The sequence below is a fragment of the Priapulus caudatus genome, unplaced genomic scaffold (genome assembly GCF_000485595.1).
Source record: "Priapulus caudatus unplaced genomic scaffold, Priapulus_caudatus-5.0.1 Scaffold16, whole genome shotgun sequence".
Lineage (NCBI taxonomy): Eukaryota > Metazoa > Priapulida > Priapulimorpha > Priapulimorphida > Priapulidae > Priapulus > Priapulus caudatus.
Genome location: NW_014577077.1, coordinates 493,408 through 510,906, shown reverse-complemented (window position 1 = coordinate 510,906; position 17,499 = coordinate 493,408). Strand labels below are relative to the sequence as shown.

General features: G+C 45.0%; 1 protein-coding gene across 5 annotated transcripts in view; it reads left to right on the top strand.

Moving 5' to 3' along the window:
* LOC106810077 (trafficking protein particle complex subunit 9-like) overlaps nucleotides 1–17,499 on the top strand; it is a 207,241-nt gene that overhangs the window by 149,651 nt on the left and 40,091 nt on the right. For 2 of the 5 annotated variants that reach the window (XM_014813362.1, XM_014813350.1), the window contains 2 exons: nucleotides 1,285–1,409; nucleotides 14,604–17,499. The exon at nucleotides 14,604–17,499 is cut by the window's right edge and continues 553 nt beyond it. In XM_014813362.1, the coding sequence (XP_014668848.1) occupies nucleotides 1,285–1,409; nucleotides 14,604–14,777 (299 nt within the window). In that variant the 3' untranslated portion in view covers nucleotides 14,778–17,499. The remainder of the gene's footprint in view (nucleotides 1–1,284; nucleotides 1,410–14,603) is intronic. The other 3 variants (XR_001393953.1, XR_001393956.1, XR_001393950.1) reach the window with 2 other exon arrangements.

The following is a 17,499-nucleotide window of genomic DNA, read 5'->3' as shown; positions in this document are numbered from 1 at the left end:
TTCTTTATGAGAACGCAGCATGTGCATTTAAGTACGAGAGAGCTTTTCGGGAGCTTGTTTGCCATGTCTCCATTGGCCGTCGTCGCGCGCCTCTTGTGCTGCGCGCGAGAACCGCGCCGGGGAAGCCATTCAGAGCTCGCATGAATGCCGTCTGCTTGATTCCCTGCCCCGCGCCGATGCCGCCTCTCTCGCCTATTTATCTTGCGCGTGTTCGGTAAACAGAGGGCGCACAATTACAAGTGTGATTTCAAATATTATTAGGCGAGGAAATAAAAATGTTCGCCGGCATCTCTCGAGGGAGGGGAGTGCTCGCTCGCTCACGCTCGCCTCGACGCTTGTTAGTACGGGGCGACACGCTCCGTTACGAGCAAATTACGTTCACGTGCAGTGCGGAAGCTGTAACATGACAGCGCGCGCTCGCACACGTCAGCAGCGTACGCCGGCCTGTACACGCTTATAAGCGCAGCCCTTCAAAAATAAATGACGAGACGGCGCACGGATTTGCGACGCATTTCGCATTTTTCCTCCAATTCGGTTACGTACGCCGTTGACGCGGGTGGGATCCCGATGCAGTGACCGTGCAAAGCCTGTAGGCTAGCTGTCAGATTCCTTAGCAACCTGTCATGATTGCCGAGCGAACTCGGTGTGATACTTCGGAAAATTGCAAGAGCAAACAGTGCAGGCGCTTGCTGATTTCTCCATAAGCGCTACTGCGAGAAGTGGCACTCGGAATCGAGTCCTATCTTACCGCCCTAATGCTGTTATCTAACGCGAATGTTCGCTGATATTAACTACAGAGTGGAGTTATACTGTACCCCTGTCTGTACCCTTCTACAACTGTCACACTGTCACATCCCAGGCACAATGTTATTTATTATTTTCTCCTTTAATATGGACGTAGGAACATCATATAGATATATAGTGCCTAGTGGCAAATAATATATATCATATATGGCCTCATGAACATGGGGGGACCAGTATTTACTTTTGTTTGAATGAGTAATCGAAATGTTCTGCAAAAACCTATTAACAAAGAAGTTAACTTGCACTGAACCCCAAGAACGCATAGACCCCTCATATTTTCCTTCCTTTCATTGTGAGCCGCCCTCATATCAGCTATAGATGAGAGATCATGGTGATTAAGTAGAGAACGAACGAGAATGTGCGCCCATCTAAACAGCTGCTCCTCCTCCTCCTCGCGGGCAAATGTATCTCCTGCTTCATTATGTAAACGAGATAACGTGTTGACTGTCACGACAAACCCTTGTTTTCTTTTTCTTTTAGAGTTCTTTCATGATGACATAACATTGAACATTCAGTGCTACCAGGACCACCAGAACGGAGTCCTAGATTACATGCCCATGGACAAGTTTAGCATCGTAGGCAGCAGGACACTACAGATAAGTCAGGTAATTGCAGTTAATTTAATCAACCTTGATTTCTAAGTTCGGAATCTCTGGATGAAAGTGAATCATTAACGTTCTACCTAGTACTTATCGGACCACACGATATTCATATTATCTCATACTAACTGCCCCAACGAATGAGCTGCAGCGTTACTACCCACCCTGCCAATTAAACTTTGGCATGTGAAATAAAATTCAGTAATTGTTTACCATGTAATGTGTTTTATTTCCTCAAGGTAATGTAAATCCAGATTGAGTTTTAATGCTATTTGGTTTTGTGTTCTGTCTTTGCATTTGTGTTGTTTCTAGTACTTTTGTTCGACGTTGTTTCATATCTGAATGTAGAAAAAATGTCACTTAGATCATTCCTGCTTCGTTTTTATTCCTTGTTAATTACGATTAGCTTGTTACCTACCCTGCTCTGTATTTCATCTTTGCAAATACCAATTATTAATAAGTAATTAATAAGTAATTGAACACGAATTAATAAATAATTAATTCTAATTAGGAATTAGTGGAGTGGGTGTTAATTAGTGCACCTATCGTGTGGGTGTGGGTGTGTGTGTGTGCGTGTGCGTGGGCGCAGGCGTAGGCGCGTGCGTGCGTGCGTGCGTGTCAAACTCTTCTGCAGCCACTGTTTTTTTAGTATGAAACAGCACGCAGTTGCATTATATATCGACATTCTCTCTGCAAATCTCCGTACTGAAATCTGTTGAGGCACAGCAGTGCATTGCTAATTCACAAAAGGCAGAAAATCCTTCCATTACAATCCCGTTAAAACGTGGTCGGTGTGTCTTTATAGTGATCAGGGATCATTTCATTTCGCAGTATCATTACCTCATATATATACTATCTGATACTATGCTAAAACTTTATCGCTAACCTGATTATACGAAGCATTTGTCCGTGCGGCATTAACCGAAAGTCTTTTATGTCGCTTGAAAATCGTGTTACTTGAACAATTCCGCGTTGGCGTCGGGGGCAGTGGTAAATACAGGGCTGAAAATTATGCCTGCATTTGATTTCGTCTCGACGTCTTTTCGTTTCGCTGCCGTGCGCCGCGGCAGTTATGATAGACGTTGCTTACTTTGAATGATAGTCGCCGGCGCGCCATTGATTAAGAGACGGCAATCAACTTAGCTATTCGCATCGCTAGCAGTCGATGAATGATTTGCGACGACAGCCGGCCGCTGTGTGTACTATAGTCGGCAGCGTGCTCTATAACTGACACCGCCGGCTAATGTAATTGCTACTATATACGGGCGCCTGTGAAAAGAAAGCGATTTCGCTGAAAGTGATCGGTAGAATCCGGTAAGGTTTTTCTATCGGCTTGCACCCTGAGCAAAGCCGCCTTGTGACGGAACTTGGAGATGCAATCGGCTTTCATAAGGTTGCCGTTGGATATGGTGCGGTGTGCCCTCGCCTGGAACTGAACGTGTGCGTGTCGAGAGAAACTGTACGGTCCTAGCTCTGCATGATCATTCATGAAGCAACGCGCATATCTCTGTGCGTGTCTGCGCGCGTGCGTGCGTGCGTGCGTGCGTGACATGTTCGGCGAGCGAGATTTTTTTTCTGTTGATGAAAAATTATCTTTAGGTAATGAATAAACGTTGACAGATACATTTGCGTGTCTATATGCTTGGTGCTGCCACATCCCCGACCATGCGTGCAGGTGTACGACCTTTTTTGCGATTGTGACTTTTAGCGAAATTGATAGCCGACTGTAGCTGTAGTATAGAAGCAATAGTCAATAGAATCAGCCGTTTGCTGCAAATTTTGTAGGAAAAAAAGCGCCAGTCAATACCCACAGTAATCGGTACAGTACCGGCGCACATAGTCAAGGGCATACGTCTCAATAGATTTCGCATGAAATTTCCTTTTCTGGCTAGTTGTAGAGTTCTTACTTGCAACCATTTAAAGTTCAAATGTGTATGTGTGAGCATGTGGGTGTGCGTGCGTGCGTGCGTGCACGCGTCCGTTCTGGCGTATGATTCGGTTGACGCCACTTCTAAGGCAGCAAAAAGTGAAAGCCAATTTCCTGTTATATGTGAGGGTGACAAGGAACCGGGCTGTGATGTGTTTGCTGACAATTCAAGCTGACCCGATTTCAAGAAGCGGGTTTTCCTGGCTGACACTTTAGCAACTCTTGTCGAGCGCGTGCTCCCGACCAAGTAATTGGAAAATATCGCGTTGCTTTCTTTTTGCATCGCGGACTGATAGCCGTCATAGTTCTATGCTTATTTATACAAGGGGTGAGCCTCGAAAGCAGTATTGTGCCTCCGTTCACGCCGTCGTCCACTGTCGTCTTGCTATTATCCTTCTTTGACGCACGCGTTCGTTGTGGCACAAGCGGCAGACATTATAAAACGACAGCGGAAAAATATTGATGTCTGAAAGCGTAGGCCGCGAATGTATTCTTTCGCAGAAATTGCTTACAGCTCGGACAAAATATCAAAATCATGTATAATGAATCCTTATTGCACCACTACTAACTCTCCAATCTGTGGTAAACAACTGCAATTAGAAAACGTAATGTCAGTGCGAGTTTCGGCTCTCTTGCCTACTCTGCGTATGCCTCTAGCTTATAATAGCACAAATTAATATATATAGGTATGTAGCGCAGGATATTTTCTTTTTTAGTTAAAAAATTTTTTAGTGCAGATGGAAGAGTTAGTAGAGATGCAATAAGAATTATTCTATATAATTTTATTCATATTGATGTGTTCGCACTGCTGACTATATCTACATAATGATATATGACATGATACTAAACTGGCAGTGTACGATATATGAGATATAATACTGACATCATATGCATGGGAATGTAATCGGGGCAATGAGCATCGCAACTATAGAGTGCGCTGCGATCGCAGGAACTTCCTGTAGAGGGTCGCTTCACGCATCTCGCTGAGGTTAGACAGCTGTGGAGGAAGGCATTCGTACCGAGCCACGTAGTTAACGAGGCAATATCATCCGAGCTGCCTGCCATGCGCCGCTCAAGGACCGACATCAAGTCATGGCCCTTTCGAGAATCGAGGCGAGTCGAAAATGATCGAGACATTCCCTGGTTAATAATGAAGTGAGCCCGACCGGAAACCGGAATTAAATTCTCTTCTAGCTGCGGGAGAATAGCGCAGGCGAAGCAGAAGAATCGTATTTGCAGTCATACGTGATTGAAGTCGTCAGTCATATCGTCGATGATATATATGTATAGCTGGGTAACAAACTCGAGCGATATTGCTTCACTTTACGACATCTGTGTGGATACGCGCTAACGGTGAAATTTCTAAAATGATGATAATCCTGCAAAAGTTTTTACGCTATAAAATATTATGTCTATAAATAGTTAGACCATGAAAATAGAGTCCCCACAGAAATGTTTCATACGTAGGGCGATAATTGGTGTGTTTAGAAACTATTTTACTCTGGCCTAGACTGGACTCCCATATAGCGTGACTCGTAATAAACGCTGGGAATAGCGCATATGTCGTAGGGTCAAGCCTAATGTTTGTTTTGTTAGAACGTATTCGCAGAAATGACAGTTACATCAATAGTAGGTGTACATGTAAGCTGCCTCTCCACTTCTACATCCACCCGACTACCTTGACGTCCACCCAACCCAACGTTATTAATTTGTTTTGATTTGTTCAGTGCATATCTTGAGATTCTTGGCCTGTGACTGTTCATGGTACTGGTGCGTGTTAGTGGTGCAGATGTGTCGTTGTACCATCCTGCCTTTGTTACTTCTATTATTGTTGTTGTTGTTGTTGTTGTTGTTGTTGGTCGTGGTGGCGGTGACGGTGACGGTGACGATGCTGCTGCTGCTGCTGATGATGATGATGATATTGGTGTTGTCGTTATGGTCGGTGTAGTTGTTGTGTCATTACACCACGTCTGATGAATTTTATTCGTGCAGAATTGTTATTGTAGTTATTGCTAGTGTTGGTGATGATGAAGATTATTATTATTATTGTTGTTGATGTTGTTGTTGTTGTTGTTGTTGTTGTTGTTGTTGTTGTTGTTGTTGTTGTTATTATTATTATTATCATTATTATTATTATTATTATTATTATTATTAGTGTGGTATATATCTTGTTGATCATATTGTGAATTGGCATCATATCCACAAGCCTATATGTCCGTTATCCATGCGGCCAGTACTGGCGCTGTCTTCACGTATGCAAGTATTAATATTTTGGTTCTTATTTATAGTCTCGAGACCATGATTACTACGCAACATTGATGTTTTTGCCTCTGTAATCACAATAATGGAACTATTATATTTACGTGCTCCATGTGGCTTTTCTGATGAAAAATATTGTTGAAATGATTGTTTCAGCGGTACACCCAGAATGATAATAACAACAAAAAACTAAAACGCTTTAGAGCAACGGTCAAACGCATTCAACGAGATTTATGATGATATATATCTCGTACTCTCACTCTGTATTATGTCGTCGCAATGAGAGCCAGATGTTGCTAAGACGTGGTTTTCACTAATAAAGTAACTAACACGCACCGTAACTATTGCTAAAACGAGTTCTATGTTGTTTCATGGCGGGTACAGATTTGCTGTTGTTGACACGTTCTATCTTGCTACCGTTAATGGTTGTGCCGAGAATCTAGCATGCCATAGCCCATGTAATGTCGCCAATTCTCTGCAGTTATTTGCTATTAATATTTATGAACATATTTATATATGGACAACCCAGAAAACGTTCACAATAGCAGAGTAATATAGTGGAAGGCACTTGTATGTCTTTAATGAACGGGAGAGAATTCAAGTCAGGGTGGTGAAGATAGAGCACGCCGCGAGCATGTCAGCTGTTTTTCTTTAAAACAGTAATACTTGTGCGTGTTATGTTTTTGTATGTGTGCATTTGTCAGCATTGCAAACAATGAAAAGGCAAAGCATATTATATGGTGTGTTTGGTTCGTGATAATAAGCAATTATATACTAGCGTCGCATATATGATATGAACAATCGCGCGCGCACACGCACGCGTGCGCAATTTGTATGTGCGCGTGCAGGCGTGTGTGTGAAAATAGAGAGAGATGGGGAGACTGAAACAGAGACGGGAGCACAAGCAACCGGCGACAGATCTAGAAGCATACGCAGAAACAGCTGCCATGTGCTGTGCTTGTGCATGCGTGTGTTGGTGGTTCACGCGCGTTTGCGTGTGAATTTGTTCCGTTGCGTTGGCAGTGCTCCCTCGGTAGGTTAAAATAGCAATGCTAGCTCTAGCTACCATATAACTGCTGCGGGTTGCTCACGCGAGTTACCGTAAATGTTAAAGGTACGCTCGTGTTTCCTCTCCTCCTTCAAAAGTTGTTTGATGAAGTTCAGAGTGTAACCGGTCGTTTAGGTCATGAACGCTTGGAGTAAACGCTGTCTTCTATTGCGCCGATCGTGCCACTAGTCAACATCGTGCCGCCATGATGGCATGCGATGCCGATTGGATAAATGTGAATGCGTGGTCACGATGGTTGATTCGGCTCGTTATGTAACGATTCATAAAGTCTGTCGGTTGCTGCTTTTAATCGCGAAACCAGGTTTTCGCACGAGTTCTAGCCCTCGGCCGCTGACTGCTGCCGTGTTGACATATTATATGTTAGATAAGTGCTGTTGTTTATTTTTGTAGCCTTCCCATCAGCCCGCGCGTAGTGACCAGATGATCCCAGGGGTTGTGTCTATAGTAAATGTTTGAAGCTCCTGTTCTGTGCCCTTGAGGCTTGATTCGGTGTAGCGATATTGAGCTGTTCCCTACCATCTAGTCGACGTGAGCCGACCGTGAGGCGGAGGAAGGGGTGCATGGCTTGACAGGAGGTGGGGGGGCTGAGGGTGATTCACGAGCAGTCATGCTGCTTTTTAGCTCATCAGACATAGTCAGATGCAGCTTGTAGAATCGCATGAGCGTGCGTCCGTGCGTCCGTCCGTCCGGCCGTGCGTCAACAGTTGGGCACAAATCTTAACCGCTCGACGTACGGTCACGATATTCGGGGGGGATCGTCAAAACGAGTTGGGATGTCGAAGCTGGGGGGTCAAAGGTCAAAGGTCAAGAGGTGTAAAAGAAGGGGACATTCCCTCCTTAACTTAAGGTATGGGGAGGAATGCCAGAATTGCGGCACAAATCTAAACGGCTCGACCTAGGCTTGTGATAGTGCGTGTATAGCATCATGGTAGGAAAAGCCATCACTGTGCCGAAATTGGAGGTCACAGGTCAAAGGTCAATGGGCACAGGGCAGATTTTAGACATTTTCTGAGGAAATGGTCTGACGGAGCGATTGAAAAACTTTTCTGTTTCAGCGGTGACCTAGCATTTTTATGGCTTTATTGAAAGAACCATGAAATCTACTTCCTGCTGACATGCGAAGAGTAAGTGTCAGATAACCTTTTGACCCTCAAGAGGAGGGTTAAACATGGATTTGTTTACTGTTAGAAAGAATTTGACTGGCCGGGTTGCTAGTAGAATCTATACATGCCTGGATGTATGAGGCTACAATGTCACAGTAAAATTTCAAGAGCTAAATTTGGCTGAAGAAGGTTTATGCTCCTTAAATCGTATAATTTCTATGGCATTCTGTACTGTCAGTGTGTTACATGTAACGTATGCCACTGCCAGTGGCCAGTGCCAGTGCATGTGGTGGTGGTACTGTGTAGTTTTTGCCTGCGTTAATTAGTTACAGGTGGCAGCTTTCTATTTTAGCCTGTAGGCTTGCGTAGGTAAATGGATGACGTGCTTACCTATTCTGTCTTGCAAATAGTTTTGCTACTACGTACGATGGAGCTTCCATCTTTTAATCTGAAGACACTTAAACGTAGCTGCCATCTCGTGGCAACTTTCATAACGATCCAACGAACATTCCTTTGAGAAGGTTCCTGATACCATCCCTGTGCTTCCACTGTTTCGGCGTTGTATGTGAACACATTTGGGACTAACAGGGTTTACTAGAATCCCACCACTCCACCACAGAGTCACCGCAGTAGACGTTAGATGAGCGCTGTCGCTCCACGGCACTTGTTTTGTAATCTGCTCTCCCAGTGGCTGTGATGCCCGCATCACAGCTTAGGTGCAGCCAGGCTGACCTATCCTCTTGTAAGAACGCAGGAATGGTCATGCTGCTTTTCAGCGCTAACAGTAGAGCATTCAATCTGTGAGTCGGACTGAGTCCTGACGTGCCTATATACTCCACGCAGCAGGCTCTGTGAGGCGTGCTCGCATCAATGCTGACGGGCGTTTCACCAACAAGTAGGCAAACCCAGTGACATTTACAGAGACCGTTCGCACCCTTAATAGCCTGCGGGGAAAAAATGGGCAACGTCGGAAAAACGTCTTTCCGCTGATACTTTTGTTACGTGCGAAAACGCGGGTGTGTCAGTTGTGACAGTTCGTGTGTGCTGACCTGTATTGTGCCCGTAAAATAATATTTAGGCAGTGTATGTTTTGGCCGCATGAGAAATATTTGTGTAGATTACACAGATCGATATCGCACCTTTATCATGGGGTTTCTGTCGTTATAAAGAGCAGTGTCCGTTACTAGAAACAAAATTAGTCGCAACCTTTTCTAGTAGACCATTGACAGGATTTTGTTTCGTAAAGCTATGAGGAAATTTCGTGGGATTCTTCACTCTCGTTATTTTACGATGTTTCTGCCCACGGTCTAAGAGAAAAAAATTTAATGCTAAGACTAATGTTAAAATTGATGTTATTTTTCTGACAACGGCCCCCAGTCCTCTATGGTCGATACTGATAGCAAACTCTGTTTTATATGCCATAGCTGATATTAGAGCTAACCCAGTGTTCTCATTGTGAGCTCAATCTGAATATAACATGGGTATGATGGGGGGGGGGGCAGCCGGTATTGGGGCAGCTGAAGGTTGAACATCCGTGCCGCCCAAACGTAAAAAAATTACCGGTAATTGCATGTTCACCACTCAACATCCACGCTGATTCGACCCTTGTCAATGTGGATGCGACCTGCTCGCGGTTGCCAGTGTGAATGCTTATGCGATCTGCCCCTAGTGAGTTATGATCTGGTTCGATTCTTCTGGTGGTCGTCGTGGCGCGATGTGGTAGTAAATCGGGTGTACAAACGCTGTCGTTCCACTTTTGGTGAGAGAGTACAGCAAAAACGAGGTGCGCGTGCGTTTTATTGATCGGCGCTGGCCGGTGCCATTCTCTCATCCAGGAAGGAGCCGCTATGGAAGCGTGCGACATATTGGTATCCGACTGATAGTGGTTGGCAGCGTGTCACACAATTGATTTTTCGACTCGTCGGCTGCGGCGTGAATGTGTGACATTCGGTCTGAATACGGGTTCCATACACACGGTTGTTGTATTGCCATTTTACACGGGTTGTATGTCTAGGTGGGAAAATATGATAGCCATCGTGGTTGACTACAGGGCTGTATCCTGGTGAAATACGAGTTGTATGCAGACGGAATGTTTTGTATCCAGGTGGGATATATCGTGTATTCAGGTAGATTACGTCTTTTATCCAGGTGGAATATTTATTGTATTCAGGCGAAATGTGTTTTGTAGCCAGATGGAATATATCTCATATTCAGGTAGAATGTCTTGTATTCAGGCAGAATATCTGTCGCATTCAGGTGGAATGTCTTGGATTCAGGCGGAATATCTGTCGCATTCAGGTGGAATGTCTTGTATTCAGGTGGAATATCTCTCGCATCCAGGTAGAATGTATCTCGCTTCCAGGTAGAATGTATCTGGGTAAAATATGTCGTAGATCCGGGTGCAATATGTGTTGTATGCAGGTGGAATGTCGTGTTCATAAATAACGTATATCCGTTGATCCGTTTCCATATTATTATCTTGCCAACCACTAATGGCTGCGCATAAGAAATTGCTCTTGGATGGAGAGAAATCTGCATTTCTAAGAAAGATTGCGATTGAATTTGATGAGTGCGACGGTAGATAGCACAGTACACGCAAGGATATTCAGAAGATTGACAATCTGGATTTTTGTCTCGCGGTTTTACGGCCTATACGCGTCTTTTACGTTGTGCACTGTGTGCAGCAGTATTGTTCGGTTGCCGTGTCTTGATCTCAGCCGTGTGTATAATGTTGAAGATTGTCACAAATGTCTGACAAATGCGATCGCATTCGCCAAGTGCAATCGCTTATCTGTTCCGCGCATGCAGCAATATACCGTACACGTAGCGCATAATGATCTATTTCTGAATCAAGAATGGTCGGTCATGTTATGTCAAACAGCAACAGCAGTTGGTAGATTTGCTGTATTTAATGTCAGCATTGCGCCCGAATATTTTCATGTTCAGCACGAGGAAGGCTATAACCTGTTTGGAGCCGATCGTCATTTGGTCAGGTTAGATGAAGCATTCGCGTGAGTGCGTGCGGTTTTGTGCATTTGTCTGTGTGCGTGTGTGAGGTTTCATATCGGCTGACGCTCTGTAAGCTGATGTTGATATACATTAGCGAATTCAGCGTGCATGTCGGTTTAATATGTTCTAATGAATAATGCAGCTAAGCAGCTATGATTCCGACGTTTATCTGCTAAATTTTCATCTTGTCTGTCAATTTATGTGCGCAGACTGACGCGGCCCGATTTCGGATGATTTTTGCGTGTGCCGGTCGCGTCAAAGAAATCACCGGGAAATTACACTAATCTACTTGCAGCTGATTGTTAATGACATTCGCCAGGCTGCTTAGCTTCCGATAAATACGGGAAGATATTTTTCACGAGTATATTTCCGCTACCGTTCCTCTTCTTCTTCGCCGTCGTCGTCTGCTTCTGCTTCTTCTTCTTCTTCTTCTTCTTCTTCTTCTTCTTCTTCTTCTTCTTCTTCTTCTTCTTCTTCTTCTTCTTTTCTTTTTCTTTTTCTTTTTCTTTTTCTTCTTTCTTTTCTTCTTGTTGTACTACTACTACTACTACTACTACTACTACTACTAACTACTACTACTACACTACTACACTACTACTACACTACTACTACTACTAACTACTAACTACTACTGACTACTACTACTACTACTACTACTCTACTACTACTACTACTACACCTACTACTACTACTAACTATCTACTACTACTACTAAATACTCACTACTACTACTCACTACTACTACTACTACTACTACTGACTACTACTACTACTACGTACTACTAACACTACTCCTACTACTACTACTACTACACTAACTACTTACTACTCTACCTACTACTACTACTACTACTACTACTAGCTACTACATACGTACATACTACTACAGCTACTGACAACTACTACTATACTACTACTACGTACTGACTCACTACTAGCTACTACACATTACTACACTACTACTACTACTACACTACTCTACTAACTACTACTACTACTATCTACTACTACTCTCACTACTACTACTACTACTACTACCTATGACACTACTGACCTACTAACTACTACTACTACTACTACTACTACTACTACTACTACGACTACTACGACTACTACGACTACTACTACTACTGCTGCTACTGCACCACCATCACCATCACCACTACTACTTCCCTAGTGCTCGGCTAAGCGAGCGGGCTTCACTGCGGCTATTCACGGCGACCAGCCACTGAGCGCCTGCTTCAATTACAGTGTGAGAGCCCAATTGTCGGCTTTTGTGGCACGCCATGCTGTGCCGAGCCGTAGCGGGCTTAGCGGCGCGGACTTCATTAATTAAAAATCTCACTCAGATTATATCATAATAAGACGCTATTACATGTGGAAAATGCGAGAGTGGATGCAAATTAGTTTGGCCGAACCCGTTAGCATGCGGCCGGAGCTGCTCGGCGGAAGCAGGAAAATGAGCTTCTTGCAGGAAGCCAGTGCATCCGTAATGCTAGCACATGGCTCGAGGAGCGTTGTTCCCGTGTTCCGGGCTTATCGATTGCGGGCGCAGTTAACCTGCTACTCAAACTCATCCGTGAAAATTCGACGGAGAAACACATTGCGAACACATCATTCCTTTTAGAGATGTAAATTCCCATCTGTTTTTTGTGTGCGATCGTGACTGTGCTTGTCTGAGTAATGTACGTGCACGCTACTCAGTATGCGTGTGTGTGTGTGTGTGTGCGCACGTGTGTGTGTGTGTGTGTGTGTGTGTGTGCGTGCACGTGTGTAAGTGTGCGTGTGCGTGCCCGTGTGTAAGTGTGTGTGCGCGTGCACGGGTATGCGTGTGCGTGCGTTTAGATGTCCAGTGACCAAGTTAATCTCTAATGGAAGAAGGAAATGGAGGTATTTTCCACTTTTCATGTGTTTTCAAACTTGGGAGTCGTGACTTCAAATGTATTTGTGTGGCGTGGACTAGCATGGCTGTATGATGCAGTTAATTGCATGTCTCTCATCTGCTGTGTAGTAGCGAGTAGTAACGATATTCTAAAAAAAGGTCTACCTTGAAAGATTCTATTTAGAAGGAAACATCTTCAGGGCCAACGTTATAGCGAATGTTTGTCTAGTTGCTGAGCAGGTAATTCAATTTGTCACGTGCTTGAAGCGAGATATTCACCGTGCTCACTGATAGATTCGTTGATGCGCCTTTTGTTTATTAAGCGCAGGCTCCAGACATCAATAGCATGAGAGCGCCGAGCTATACACTGAACGATTTTAACACAACGAACTACGCCGCAAAGAAATTCCCGTACATGACGTAAGAGGTCGATGCGCTTGCGTCACACAACAGTGCAGTAAACACTTAACGGCGCTAGACCATGCTGTATTAATATGCTTCGATTTCGAACAATTATATTAAAGTTTAAATTTTAGCATGGATGCGCATAGTTTTCGGTGCGGCATCGATATAAATGCAATTTAAAATTCAGCCACTGTAAAGCTGTACTGTTTTTATTTAATTTCCCAAAATGACGCCAGGCAACCCAGTAGCAATCATGCTACGCGAGCTTCAGAGTCGCTCGTTAAATGAATAAGTTTTTGCCGGTTGAGATTTCAGTTCCTCGGCAGTTAATCCATTAAAATAGTGTTATGTCTGGGTGGCAGGTTTTTTTTTAATGTTTCCGTGATGTTTGTATTTTTCGAAAATTCCAAATCACCCTGAAGTGTTATTTATTTACATGATTGTCGTTACATATGATTCAGCACGTATTGTCCCAAGATGGATCTTGATGAGCCCTTTTAATAATATGGAAATATATTTAACTAAACTCTTTAAACGCGTATCGAATTTAAGCCAGGATGGAAACTCTTAAATGCACTAGTTTTATTTCCCTAATAATAACGAGATACGGGATTACAATATTTTCGTATTAGCAGGCTACATTCAGGTCAGCTTACATTGACATTAGGTAACCGGCCACGGCTGGTCAACTACCAGCCAAATAGTCGCCGCCATTTCACACCGGCAGCGAGGATTTAATGTGAACGCATATCACATAAAATACATAATAATATAATACATATAAATGTTCAAATGTTCTAATAAGAATGAAGACAAATTAGTTACTTGTGGCTGTAGTTTGTCACCATAAAACCAGCATCTTTCCATAATCGAATGTATATTGTGGGGATCGTCGTGTGATCACGCACATTATTCATTAGAGAGACAGCCTGAATTACGTGCTGTCAGCTAGTAGATTCTCTGACAGGTTGCAGCTGCTCCTGTATTAGGCGAGACTTAATTTTGCTTTCACATGTGTGCCATCTGGTACATAGATGCATATTATCAAGATATTATCCTAACCCCAACCCTTACCGTTTATGGTTTATATGCTCTTGATAATATATAATATCAATAAATAAATGTGTGTGTGCGTGTGTGTGTGTGTGTGTGTGTGTGTGTTTATATACACAGTGTTACACACACATATATAATAATAGTAATAATAATAATAATAATAATAATAATAATAATAATAATAATAATAAATGGAGTAAACTGAATAAAGAAGACGCGCGCATCCATGCGTGCGTTGACGTGCGTGTCGTAGAGAATGCAAAATGCAGTTAGAGAGGGAGAGAGAGAGAGAGCGAGCGAGAGAAGTGAGAGGGAGGCAGGGCAGGAGAGAGGGGCGGCATAGCGGATGAGATGATGAGAGATGGAACTTGGCAGGGGTTCTAACAGGAGTGTGTAGTGGAGTAGTAAAGTGAATGTCTAGATATCGAAACAATTCACTATCAGCATCGACGTTGCGCATTAATGCTATCGTGTGCTTGTATCTCTGCAGGCCTGCCTCAAGGAGACGTTCGAGCATCAGTGCAGCCTGCTGTTCTTCTGCAGCGGTCAGTTCAAGCTGGACGTGTTCTGCAGCAGTAAGACTGTGCAGGAGGACACGAGCCCCAGCACGATCCACACGTGGAAATGTACGCCCGTTATCGACCTTGGCGTCTCAGACGACTGATCAATGCCTCAAGCAGCGCATCCACAGCAGGGTTGTCTCAGGTGACTGATCAATGCCTCAAGCAGCGCAGCGACAGCCGAGGCGTCTCAGACGACTGATCAATGCCTCAAGCAGCACAGCGACAGCAGGGTTGTCTCAGACAACAGATCAATGCCTCAAGCAGCACAGCGACAGCCGGGTTGTCTCAGGTGACTGATCAATGCCTCAAGCAGCGCATCCACAGCTGGGGCGTCTCAGACAACAGATCAATGCCTCAAGCAGCACAGCGACAGCCGGGGTGTCTCAGGTGACTGATCAATGCCTCAAGCAGCACAGCGACAGCCGGGGTATCTCATGTGACTGATCAATGCCTCAAGCAGCGCAGCGACAGCCGGGGTGTCTCAAGTGACTGATCAATGCCTCAAGCAGCACAGCGACAGCTGGGTTGTCTCAGGTGACTGATCAATGCCTCAAGCAGCGCATCCACAGCCGGGTTGTCTCAGACAACTGATCAATGCCTCAAGCAGCGCATCCACAGCCGGGTTGTCTCAGGTGACTGATCAATGCCTCAAGCAGCGCAGCGACAGCCATGGTGTCTCAAGTGACTGATCAATGCCTCAAGCAGCGCAGCGACAGCCAGGGTGTCTCAGACAACAGATCAGTGCCTCAAGCAGCGCAGCGACAGCCGGGGTGTCTCAAGTGACTGATCAATGCCTCAAGCAGCGCAGCGACAGCCGGGTTGTCTCAGGTGACTGATCAATGCCTCAAGCAACACAGCGACAGCCGGGGTGTCTCAGGTGACTGATCAATGCCTCAAGCAGCGCAGCGACAGCCGGGGTGTCTCAGACGACTGATCAATGCCTCAAGCAGCGCAGCGACAGCCGGGGTGTCTCAGACGACCTGGAGGGCAATGTCGACATCAGCGGCAACAGCAGCAGTGGGGATTGCAGTTGTGTTGACAGTGTGACTCCACGGTGAGGGGGAAGGGGTGGATGGTTCAGATGGTCACTGGGCCACACTCGATGCTGTCGTGAAGGATGGGCTCTCAGTTCGTGGTGGCGCAGATTTGCGGGTCAGTGTTTCCTGTGTTCGCGAGCAGCTTGGGTACATGTCAGGGGAAATCACCCAGTTAGCATCTCGTTTCGCAAGCACTAGGAACGCCGGGGCGATGCGTTGTTCGGGTCAGAGATAGTAATGCATACTTAATAGTAGGGCTTCACCGTGGAGGCAGACGCATGACTCAAATGTTGCCAGCTAGCAGCAAGAAACTAGTGTCTTTTCTAGAGAAATCGCCAGTGAAGAGGCTTCACTTGTTCTAATGTGCAGCTTATTAAATGAGGGTTCAGACTCCTGTTTAGCTGACTTCATACCGTCACTACACAGCTATTTGCGGTTGTGTGCTTGCGCGCGCTTTGTGTACGTACCACCCTGATAATAAGTCTCATTTCGAAAAAATGAAATGTTGAATCGAGAAGCTCATAAATTAACGATGTAAATAAATTCTGTAACGAGAGCTTCTGTTTCAAATATTGAAGTAAGGTTTGGAGATTACATGGTGATATAAAAGTGTTCATTAAACTGAGAAATCACAATTAGTTGACAGTTTGACGTGGTGATATTAGAAGGGCAGAATGGCAAATAGAGAGGGAGATAGAGAGAATGACAGACAGAGAACGGTGGGGAGCGGGGCAGGCATGTGTGCGTGCAATCCTTTGTGATTGTGTGTGCGTGCGTGCGTGCATGCGTTAAAGCTAGATAGCTAGCATGTATAGATAGCCAGTAACGCGCCTTGGCACGTGTTTGTCTTAGTAGCTATCTAGTCGCTTGTTAATGCTCTTAGTCGACTGGAAGCCTTTGGACCTGCCCTGATTTGCAGCTAATCTGGGTTGACATTTTGAATTCGTTGGCTCCGCATTTCGCGTCTGTCTTCGAGCAGTTCGTTCGCGTTGCGGCGCGACATGCTGTTAGCAACACGAACACGCAGCAGAATGCTTGCGTTACAGTTTTCGTCTGTAACTAGTCTGATTTAAAACGCAGGCCTAATGCGCGTCACGTGCACCGCGCGAGTTTTCGGCGTGGGCACAGCGCGGGAGATGTGACGGATGCGTTCTTGCAGGCCTCTCCCCAAGGGATGAATCCTGTGTGTAGTGTAACACCCACCCGCCGATGTCAGTCGCTCGGCTGACAGACAGGCTGTGCTTGCTAACAACTCATTATATATAGCAGCAAACTGAATTAAGACACCTACACGCTAGACATAGCAAAACCTGCCTTGGCGTAAAACCTGCGGCGCGTTACAGCGTTACGCGTGCGTAATTTGTGCGCTAGACGTTTCCTTTGACTAGGGAGAAAACCTCGCCAGACTAGGATCTGGGTGCGAGCAACTGATTCAGCACGCTCGACTGCTCGTGAATGTTATCGAAGCGCATCAAAATTAAGCCTCGATCTTCCTGTGTGCTCCGGAGAGCTGTTTTTAAATTTCAATCTCGACACTTCTTGCGGAGGTTCATTCACCTTCATTAGGCGAACGACTCGGCTAGATCTGCTAAATGTGCTTTTCTCCCCGTCCCATATACCTTCGGAAAAACCGGGTTATCGTAAAGGTTGGAGGGCCAGTAGCATATTTTAGTCTGAAGCCGAAAATAGGTCGCGTGGAACCAAAACTTTGATAAATCGGAACCGGAACCGCAATGGTGACATTATATGCTTGCACTCGCGATGAGGCCGAATTCGTTGACCAAGG